We start from the raw sequence: 11511 nt of genomic DNA, 5'->3' as shown, positions 1-11511 counted from the left end.
CATATAAATAATAATTTATTATCACCATCCAACAATGCAGTTTTGTTCTAAGCAAGATCAAGATTTTCAGTGTCTTCAATCCATAATTCCATGTTGAATGTACGTGGTCATTGAATAATTTAAGTTGTGAAGATGCTCTGATATGCACAAACAGAACCTGCTGAAGCAAATTAAAACTACTAAGTGTCTTCTGGCACCTTTAATACAGTACAGTGGTACCTCGGGTTAAGAACATAATTTGTTCTGGAGGTCTGTTATTAACCTGAAACTGTTCTTAATCTGAGGTACCACTTTAGCTAATGGGGCCTCCCGCTGTGCCACCATTTCTGTTCTCATCCTGAAGCAAAGTTCCTAACCCAAGGTACTATTTCTGGGTTAGCGGAGTCTGTAACCTGAAGCGTCTGTAACCCGAGGTACCACTGTACTAACAGATTTATGGTGGAGTAAGTTTTTGTGGACCACAGTCCACTTCATCAGTTCTTTTTCCTGAAACAATCCAGCATGGCTATCCCAACAGAAATGGAAACAAATGGGGTTTTTATTGAAGTGGGGTTTTATTATGTAATTGGCTTATTCATTTTAACACTGTCTGATACCTGGATTGTTGTGTTTATATTCTCAGCAAAGTCAGGAATGTACATGGTTTTCCTTTCCAAGCATCTTACTTGATTTCTGGCAATTTACACTCCAAAGCTCAATTAATTTTAGTCAGTGTTTGTTGTTTTATTACAGGAGTGAGAGGCCAGAAGAGTGTTTCCTTACAATTTAAGCTCACACTCATTAGGAAGCTTCATGCTGTTAACACAATGGCAGACCTGGTTTTGATCTGGCATTTGTATTCTGCTAACTTACTCGCTATATAATGAGGAAATGCAATGCCAAACGTGCTCCAATACTGCGTGTACAGAAATTGGTTTCTAGGCGACAGGACTTTTGCACCAAAAGGTTGTCTTAAATCAGAGATAATGGTTGGCTAAGGATGGTGTAGATTTGGGTGGAGCAGAATAAGCAGAGGCTTCATCTGGACAAAACAGAAGTACTGTTCCATGGGTGGGAAGTAGTTTCGACTACTGCCATGTATTCTGTGTGGGGCTTCCATTATGTCTGGTCTGGATGCTGCAACTAGTGCAGAATGCTGTAGCCAAAGTGCTGAGGGATCTGCACAAGCTGCTGTTAGCCAAGTCAGCTTTAAGGTCTTGTTACTTGTGTGTAAAAGCCCAAAACAACTCTGGACCAGGTTACCTGAAACAATAATTTCCCCTCCCTTCTCCAGTAATGACATGTCCCTGTCAACATTTGATAAGGTTTGTTGTAAAAGCCAACTCCTTAAACTTAGGGTAAGGAACCTGTGGCCTTTCAGGTGTGGTTGGACTAAAAAACTCCCATCATCCCTGATCTTTGGCCACAGTGGCTGGGGCTCATTGGAGCCCAAAAGCACTGGGAGGGCCACAAGTTTCTTACCTGGAGTATATTTTTTGTTTTACCGCTTGTATCCTATGGATTGCGTAAGACTACATTCTAAATGAGAGGTGGCTAGCCTGTGACCTTCGAGACTCCCATCTGCCCCAGTCTACATGGCTGAAAGACCATCCTTGATCATCAGCCATGCCGACTGCAGCAGAAGGGGATCCAACAATGGCTAGAGGTCACAGGTTAGCCACCCCATAGGAAACCATTGATTTGTCTGTCCTCTCCAGCTGAGACATAAACAGTCCCAATTTGAGCCCAATGCCTCACCTGTACAAAACAGGGCTATTTGTTTCTACCTTTTGCATGCAATACTGCAGTGGTGTTTTTTTTTTGTTTTTGTTTTAAACAACACAAAATGAGATTTCCAAGAACTGAAGTGGCATAGTAATTTTATTCATTTAATATGAAAAAATATAAGTGCTTGCAGTTCTACAAAGGATGAGAAACTGAGTGAGTTCAAAGTGATTTATTTGATTTCCCACATAATCACAGTTATAGTTTTACAACGATAAGGTCTGATACTACTTACAAACAATGCATATTAAAATGAAAGCACTCCTTCCTTCCCAACAGTTACAAAATGGTCTGAAGCCTCCCATAACAGAAGCTTTTCATGAGCATGATGTTTCTTGAGGTCTTTTAACAGTCTGCATTCAAGACCTAATTCCAACAGTTTAATACAACGCAAGGCTGGGATTAAAGTTCCTAGCAGGAGACAGGTACTGTATGCAACCTGAAAGTGACTGCAGACTTGTATTAATACTAATTTACACACTATGTACAATTTAGAGAATTAGCTATTCTCCCTACTTGGTCCTGCTTCACTATCCTTTCCCTCCCTCAAAATTTTATCTTATTATTGGTCAAGTTTTTTTCTTTAACTATATACACAATTACTCATTTTTGCAGGCAAGATGTGATGATATTTTACAACGGAAACAGCAAAATGCATGCTTAACTGCAGTAAACACACAGCTTTATATGGAACAGCAAGTCAACATGTAGAGAGTCATTGTTTAAATAGCTGCTGACTGTCTTTCAGCTCATTTTAAAATCAAGAAACAAGAGGCTTCTGCTGCATGCAGTGCTTGATGGGAAAATCATTCTACAATGTTATGCTTGAAGACTTCTTTTTAGCAATACAAGACATACATTATATTAGGATTACTTTTTTTTTACATTGTTGTACATTTCATTCTTAACTTAAAAGGATTAAAACAAATACATATTTGACGTTGTCCCAGAAAAGATATTTTTGCAAGGTTATTTAGTTTTTCTTTTAACTTCAAATTGTTGCTTTTACCTAAGCCATACTATTCATGGGAAGAAAGACACATGGTTCAATAGTGTTTTGTATGGATTTTAATCAATACGGAAAAACTAAGAAAAGCTTTCCGGTAACTACTTTTTCCCTGCTGCATGCTATAAAATTTATTTCCTCTAACTGCACATAGAAGCTAATGATGATTGCTGTCATTTTCCCAATCTAAGAGAAACGGTTCTGTACTCTTGGTCTATAAAAGGGATTCTGGCACCTTAGACTGCTCCTCTAAAAAGCAGTGAATTTTTGAAAAGTAATGCTGGTTACAGGATGTTCTTATCGAAAATACTTATGGGGGGGGGAATGAACCTCTTTCGGTATTCATGGAACGTTGAGATTCATGCACTTCATGTTTCTAACGCATTCACTCTACTTATATGTTCCATATGCATATGGCAAGAAAATGAAATAAATAATAGTAATATATAACCTTCATTTTACGGAATTCATATGAATCATATAAGGATGTTTTTGTGTATGTGAACTTAAAACAAGCAACAGTATGGGAGTTTAAAACCTTACATGGGGTTCCCTAGGGCATCCAAATTATATAAATAGATGGGCAACACTAAAGTACTTTTGTGTGTGGCCAATATTAACCCGTCAAATGCAAAGCAATGTGGTTGTCCAGTGAATGTGTTTTTGAGTCTGGTTCATGCAGAATATTCAACGAGTGACAACACGGGGGGAAAGTATCCCACCAGCTACTTATCTTTTCTGGAACAACTTATAAATTACAGTTAGACTCTACTATTGGTACAAAGGTCTGAAGAAAAGTCTACATATTTAAATATGTCATTACTTTACTTCAACTAATATAAACAGTAACACTGATATATTTTGCAAATATACAATATGTAGAGTGTAGCTTTAATACTATTAACATTAGATGACATGCAGACAGTTCTATTATCCCTCATAAGGACAAACAATGCTTAAACTGCAAGGAACAACGAGCCTCAGGGGGCTGCTGAGATGAACCCTCTTCGGTAATCTGCCTGGATGACCATCAAATTGACTTTTATTACTTTCATTTCATATGTAGTTAATTTATGGGGGGGGGGGAACAAAACAGGAAGTATTGCACGCGTAGAAAATAACAGACAAATTTAAACAGCAGACAAAACTCTAGGTGGTTGTTTTTGCTGAGTGGAAGTTAACAGAAGTAATTGGTTTTTAGTTTTGCTGGTAATCATGATATAATCCATAGCAAGAAGGAGAGGGAGAGAAAAAAACAAAACAAACTGGAGACATCGGGAATCACCAATACATAAGAGTCATCTTCATGTATCACTTCTACATTCCGAAGCAACACTGTTTTTGTGTTTATTTGTTTTACCCATCTCTCACTGGAACTTTTCCTTCCTCTTCTTTTAAACCACATTCACAATTCTGCTGGTGTAGTTCTGCAGTTCCTTTTGTTTCTGCCAGTTAGATGTACAGTCCTTGTGACTGGGGTGGCTCAAAATGCTGAAACTACAAAGTATTCTCCATGTATGATTTCTTTCTTTTTTTTTTTTAAATTTAAAAAAATAGGATTTAGGGGGTACAAAAAAATCGCATACGGATTTGCGAATGACTCGTTACAACACATAAGCAACAACAGCACAGTTGGCTCTTACGAGATGTCTTGCGACTTAACTGGACCATGACAGTTCGAGCAAAGACTCAGCCTGCTGAGTGCTGGGATAAACTAACAAATGTGATGAAGAAATGGTGAGAGAGTCCTGCTGCCAGCACATGGCTACATGGAATTACAGTTATAAAAAATCTGTACTAAAATAAGCCTTCAAGTTTCAGATCACTTTCATATGGAAAGGCAAGCCTGAACCGCAGTCTATTTTAACTGAGATAAACTGAGTAAGTTATGGTAAAGTGGCAATGTGTCGGGAAAGGGATGGATGCTTCTCGTTTTAAGGTCTGAGATGAATGTTTATGCCGTGTACGCAAGTACCTTCCATTTAAATCTTCATGTGAGTTTATTAAAACATATATGGATATAAAAGAAGAACTATGGATTGTGTAAGTTCACAGTTATCACAGCCTTTAAAGTGTCTAAGAATCTGAGTAACCAAAAGGTAGAGACAGCCCTTAACAAAGGGGGTCTCGTGTTGCTACTGTATAGTTACTGCATCTTAACTAGTTTGCTTACCTGAAATAGTAGAACAGTTATAATACTGATTACGTATATTATCTTGTTAATAAAATAAGGATTTGTACAAAGCAATATTTGACTACAACAGCTAAATGCTATGTTACTTGGCACACTTTGCAATGATTGCTTAGAGATATTTTTCAAAGTCCAGAGAACTTTTAATGAGAACACTGAAATGCCTGGAATTTGTTCCTAGTTTTTTGGTCTACACTTTCATTACGCTGTTCAACTACTGTACTGCCCTTCTATCAGTAAATGGAATTCCTGGTAAAGTATATATTGCTAGCTTTGTGGACTGCAAAAGTTTTGTTGTAAGCATAAATGTTAACTATACAGTATATATATATATATATGTATATATTTATATATTTATATTATATAAAGTTTACTTACGTACTTTCATCAACCATATGAGGTCTACTTTTTTTGCCCATTGACAATTAAGGAGCAAGAATGCAACACTTGGTTCTATTTCATATTTTTTTCCTTTTATTTTGAGGTTATGTTTTCATTATGCATTAAAAATTGTCATGGGGGCGTGGGTGAAACAAAAGGTAGCATAAATGTTTTCAGCAAGCAGCATATTTTCAAGGCTACTGGAGAAAAGGAGGGAGAAGATCACCACTGAGTTCAATTGTTAAGACCAGCACTGATCGAGCTAACGTGAGTTGTTCTATTGAATCCTTAAGGCAAAGGAGTCAATTAAGTTGTTTCTGGCTTGTGTTTCATTTTTATTTATTTATTATTATTAAAAAACAAACAAACCATTCCAGTTTTATAGGCTGCTTCTGCTTCCTATAAGTGCCTGTCTAGAGCTACAATTACTGGCAGAGGAGTTTGGTTCTAGACTATTGTGCTGATGCCGCTATGTTTGGGCTTAGTGCTGGCTGAACTAGAAGGGGGCACCGGCTGGCCGTGGTGATGTGGCGCGTGGGAAGAGTGTACGGGGTGAGGAGCGGGTAATGGAGGATGGGGGGCATGAGAATGTTGCGAGTGGGAATGCGGTATGTAAGAATGCTGCGAATGCGCTACATGCTGCGAGTGCGGCACGTGGTGGTACTGGTGAGGGTGCTGGATGTGCTGGGGTGGGTGGTAGTGGTGGTGGTGATGGTAGGGAGGCGGGTTCTGCATGTGGCAGTACTGAGAATGGTGGGTGTGCACTTGTGCCTGGGTCTGCCCCTCCGCTGGCCCCGCGTGGTGCAGGGCGGAAGAAGAGTGCTGCGAATGCTGCTGATGTGAAAGTATAGGAGGGTGAGGTGGGTGCTGTGACGGGCCAGTTGCTAGGTGGCCTTGGGAAGGCTTTCCCCTTTTACTACCAAATAAGGACCCTAGTAGTGAGGAAGAATTAGGCATAGTCTGGTGGTGAGGGCGAGATGGACACTCTCGGGTTGATGTAGCTCTTCGGCGCATATGAGGACTGCTAATGATGGACCCCTAAAAAGAAATTAATAGAAATAAAAATTAAAAAAACCTTAAAATATGTGTAAAAGAAAAAAGTTCACAGCGACCATCATGTTTTCCTTGAAAGCTCATAGGGATAAACTGCTGTATGACCTATAGGAGATGTCTGTCTGTCTATGACCTATAGGAGATGTCTGTCTGTCTGCCTTTCTGCCACTTTCTTCCTTTAAGGTACAGGTGAGGTGATGCTAGATATGACCCAATTATAGAAAGAAGTAATTTTTCTTTTTCTTTAAAAAAATGAAAATATTGACCAATAAAAAGTAATCACTAATCAGTGATTAAAACCTTTCGATTTGATTTTAAATCTACATTTTTTCTTATTAAGATATTATAGTCATGTGATTTATTTCTCCCTTCAAGAACAAATATATACATGTCTACAGTTACAATGAATTAAACTGAAATAATTAGCACACTGTTAACATTCAGATTTTGTGCTGCGTTTTTCTCTAACATTAACTTTAAAGTAGACTGCTTCTATTTTGAGATGTAGAAAGTAAGTGAGCTATCACTAATAGTGTTAGACTGAGACTACGCTTGTTTTTCTTTATTGGTAGGTTTTGTGCTTTGTTCCCACATCTCCTGACCTATGGCCCAGTATTTCCTGCTATTTAGCCGTTGACTATCTAGTTAGTCTGTGGACACTTTATTTTCTTTATGGACAGCTATAGGGACATAGCAATGGTGAGGCATCGTGTGCTATATGTAGACTGTAGTCTACCTAATTCAAACACACACAGACATCACACACACATACGCACGCACACACACACGTGCGCGCGCGCACACACACAAAAATCTGCAGGTTGAATTCAAAGACATGAACAGTATATAAATGGTTTGAAGATGAATGAAATCTCATGAAATCCACATTGAATTCATCCGTCTTATTTGTTTTCTTTCCCCATGCCCTATCTATGCAATTCCATGGTGTCACGACTGCATACATTTCGCAATTTAACTCGAAAAATAAGCAATGTGAATGGCTGAGCATGACGTCAGTAGCTAAGTTAAATATCAAACAGCACCAACGGTGTACTGTGTAACAAATAACCACTGGGCCTTTAAGCAGGGACCAGACTGAAATGGTGGCAAGAGGGCACATCATATTCATTTAACCATGCTTGCAGGAACAGAAGGGGACGAGGTTAGCTGAAATAATAATAATAAAAAAAATGGTACTTGGTCTAAAAACAAGCCAGAAGTAGTAGTAGTGTTGCTGTTTTCTTAAAAAAATAAATAAATAAAAATCTAAAAATACGAAGTGAGTAGCCTTGGCATGCATTTTTATTTGAGGCAGGCAGGTTGTATGTTAGAAGAAAAAGAGCAAAAAATGTATATAAAAGAAAGGTTTGAAATGCACATCACATCCAGCTAGACATCAGTAACTTCCTACTTACTTCCATATTGCTGTCTAGCGATCCTGCACTGCTGCGACGCCCACGCTTGCCTGCCCAGGACATGCAATACCATAGATTAGAGACTGAGACAAGACCTGGGTGATCAACAGCCGCCTTCGCTGATGCATTGTAGGATCCTCTAGTGGGGTCTGGAGATTAACTTTGCATGTTGTGATAGGACAGGAACTGAAACTATACTAGTAAACATTTAAAGCACAATCCTATACATGATTACTCAGAAGAAAGTCCCCACTCTGTTTGGCGGAGCTTGCTCTTAAGTAAGTGTGCTTAGGATTCTAGCCTTAGGATGCAATTCACATCCCACTGACGTCAGAGGGGAAGCTCCCACTTATTTTAATGGATGGAACCATTGGAATTTAAAGCTTCTCGTTTAATTACATGTCTTTCTCAACTGTAGTTTATGGGGGGGAATGCTTGTGTCTGGGAATCCTTAATGCACTCAGTAGATGATATACTGTACAATACTTGTATTAAAATGGCCTTCAGTGGGTAGGATTTTAATAACTGTTTTATATGTATCAAGTATTTCTTAAATACCGTTTAAAAATATTTCAGGCACTGTTGCAGTGCAGTCCTAAGAGTGCTTATTGAGAAGTTGCACTGAGTTAAACTACTGCAGTCTTAACGTCTCCAAGGATGGGATAGGCATTTTGTCCGCATTTCAAAGTTTTAGTACTTGAAATAATTATTAAGATACAATAGTGGATTTCATATAACATTCTTCCATGGTAAAACTAAACTTAATTTTATGTATAAAATTTAAACTGCAGTGCCATACCTATGGTGAGATTGTGTTTGTCAACTGTGCAGTGCTTACACATTTAAGATATAGCCACAATTGCCTACTGTTTATGGCTTTGTTTTTATAAACATGTGTGCTCAGATCAGATGCCAGATCTTACATGCAGGCCCCTAACGTGGTGATTCATATTCCTAAATAACTTATTTTGGCATCAAAATGACAGCATGACTGGCCAAAGATAGTACAAAGTACTCTGATTTCTAAAACTTACTACTCGATGCAACTTTTGAGAATGTACACTGAAATAAAAGCAAGTATGGTTGGTATGTTTACCTATGGACTAAGCAAGTATAAAGGTTTTCTGTTCTAGTAACAAGCCATGTAATAATGTAGGATCATCACTGCTGGATCAGGCCAAAGGCCCATATAGTCCATCATCCATTTTTCAGTGGCCAACCAGATGCCTACTGGATGTCACCTACAAGCAAGACCTGAGTACATTCTGTTTCCAACAGAGAATGGCCAAGCATGGCTAGCAGCCATTGATAGCCTTACATGAATGTGTCTAATCTGTTTAAAGACATCCACGCCAGGTACCATCATTACATTTTGAGGGAGAGAATTCCATGTAACTATGTGTAAAGAAGTACTTTCCTTTGTCTGAATCTTCCAACATTCAGCTTCCTTGGATGGCCCCAATTTCCAGTAGTATGAGAGAAGCCTATCCACTCAATGCATAATTTTATACACCTCTATCATGTGCCCTCTTTCCTTGCCTTTTCAACAGTAAGCCCAAATGTTGTAACTTTTCTCCTCAGGCAAGTTGCTCCAACCCTTTGATCATTTTGGGCTCCAGAACAGTCCAGATAAAATAAAGTAGCTCTAGAGTAAATTAATCATAATTTTAGTAACTAGAGTTTAATGATGAAGCCCATTTCTTAATGGAGACTTGAGTTCTTTACATATTTTCAAGGTATAAAGGGTTTCTTAGTTTCCTCACAAAAGTCACACAATTCCCTCAATGCTCTAACAATATGAAAAGCTCTCTTTTTCCATGGTGAAATAAACAACACAGCTTCATGACAGCAACCTTTTTCTATAGTCCCTTTCGTATCAGGTTTTGTAGAGTTGCTTGCCTTTTCTAAGCGCTTAATACATTTTATGGGAGTAATGTTTTCCAAACTATACTTAAAGGCTGCCAGAAAACATACAGCACTGCACTGAACATGATTTCATATGCCAAGAAGGTGTGTATACTTCTTAGACTCTACATTTAATAATACATATGTCAAAGTATTCTCTACCAGCCTTCCCCAAAAAGGGACAGAGGGCAAACATCTCTTTTGATCAGAGGAAAGTAGGTGAGTGTTAGGGTAACATGATTGCAAGCCCTTTTCTGTAAGGGGAGTGGGCACAATTCATCATCTCTCCAGACTTCTACAAAAATGAGCAACCAAGCCTGTGATTTTTTTCAACACACAACTCTAAGAAGCAACTTAATTTCACTTATCTTCCTTTTTTCTTTTTACCCAGAGCTGCAGATTAGTGTGGCTCCCTTCTCTATAACCAGGCCTTGGGCTGATTAACATTCTATGGCCTTTTAAATGTGTTTGAGGGAGGGGGTTTATCGGTTTGCTTCTGTTTTAATATGTAATTTGTGTTATTTTGTATTTTTATGTTGTGAACTGCCCCCTGATTTTCAGATGCAGGCAGTATAAAAATATAATAATAATAATAATAATAATAATAATTAATAATAATAATAATAATAATAATAATAATAATAATAATAATTTGTTCTTGTTGGTATCCTTCTGTCTCAAGAGTCAATGGAGTGTGCCTCTGGGGGTGAAGTGACCTCCCCAGGGCACAAGGAGGGCCTGAGCTGCCCAGGCAACAGGACCCTCCCTTTCGGTGTCACTCATATGGTCCAAAGGAAAGCAAAGCAATGCATTTGGCACCGGCTTGGCTGCAGGAGTTGCCAGAAGGAGGCATACAAGGCGCCATCCAACCGTCTTAGGGACTCCACTCTGGATTTGTGTAGGATTTACTCCTTGGCCCTTTCTTCTCTTAAAGATATCCCGTAAGGCAGCAGAATTTTCCTTCTCCTTAGATAGGCTACCTTCCCAAGTTGACAAGCCCCAGGTGCCCATCACTTCCTTCGACTATTTTGGTCTGAGGTAAGTTCATTGGTTAGCTGTGTTACTTTCATACTTTTATCTTGTGATAACCTGATAACTAGATACAGATAAACAAATCTACTATATCTACAATGAAGGTTTCTTTCGGTAGTGGTGCCCCAGTTTTGGAATATCTGTCTAATAAGGTGTGCTTGGTGTCTACTTTACAAGCTTTTAGATGCCAGCTTAATAAATGATTATTTATGCAGATATTTTAAGATGTATTAAGATATAATGGCCCCATTTCTTTTTTATTTTAGAGTTGTCTTTTATTGATGTTGTTTTATTTTATTACGTCGGGCATATGTTCCCTTTCAGTGAAAGGCAGTAAAATTGTTTTAAATAAGTAAATAAACAATTTTACAATTCTTTACGGTCATATCTATAGCTGCCTGAAGCAGGGCCTTCTCTGGTGTGGCACTGCAATTATGGAATGCCATTGCCTTGAGAGGGCAACCTGGATACTTTCCAAATTTCAGGAAATTAGTACAAGCTTCATATACCTTGAATATATGGGACCACAATGTTTGTAGGTTTTAATTCAAGCAACTGTATCTCATCATCTTAAACTGCATCTTGTCATCTTAAAATGCTCAGACTCATCTGAGGTAGGTTTCTGACTCAAAATCAATCCTACTCTTACAATACCATGGTGATGCATCTGGCAAATTTCTGAATCTTTCACAACTATCCTTGAATGTCTCCTCCAATTATGCAGGTGGGGGGGGGGGGCGGAAATGATGCTTAAGATGGTAAAT

The 11511-nt window shown here is 38.5% G+C and overlaps 1 protein-coding gene and 1 long non-coding RNA gene across 25 annotated transcripts in view; one reads left to right on the top strand and one right to left on the bottom strand.

Moving 5' to 3' along the window:
• Positions 1-1921: 1921 nt before the first annotated feature.
• Positions 1922-11511, bottom strand: part of IQSEC1 (IQ motif and Sec7 domain ArfGEF 1) — a 311515-nt gene continuing 301925 nt past the window's right edge. For 14 of the 24 annotated variants that reach the window (XM_083602919.1, XM_083602930.1, XM_083602936.1 and 11 more), the window contains 2 exons: positions 7811-7860; positions 1922-6380 (listed from right to left, as the gene is read on the bottom strand). In XM_083602919.1, coding sequence (XP_083459045.1) covers positions 5790-6380; positions 7811-7860 — 641 coding nt within the window. In that variant the 3' untranslated portion in view covers positions 1922-5789. The remainder of the gene's footprint in view (positions 6381-7810; positions 7861-11511) is intronic. The other 10 variants (XM_083602924.1, XM_083602927.1, XM_083602932.1 and 7 more) reach the window with 3 other exon arrangements.
• The window catches only part of LOC310757682, a 28686-nt gene continuing 25041 nt past the window's right edge, over positions 7867-11511 (top strand). Inside the window, exon 1 of the long non-coding RNA XR_014545404.1 lies at positions 7867-10753. This is a non-coding gene — a long non-coding RNA (uncharacterized lncRNA). The remainder of the gene's footprint in view (positions 10754-11511) is intronic.

The sequence above is a fragment of the Podarcis filfolensis genome (assembly GCF_964270895.1).
Source record: "Podarcis filfolensis genome assembly, chromosome: 2".
NCBI classification, from domain to species: domain Eukaryota; kingdom Metazoa; phylum Chordata; class Lepidosauria; order Squamata; family Lacertidae; genus Podarcis; species Podarcis filfolensis.
The sequence above is the reverse complement of the archived record's forward strand: the minus strand, read 5'-3'. Positions and strand labels throughout refer to the sequence as shown.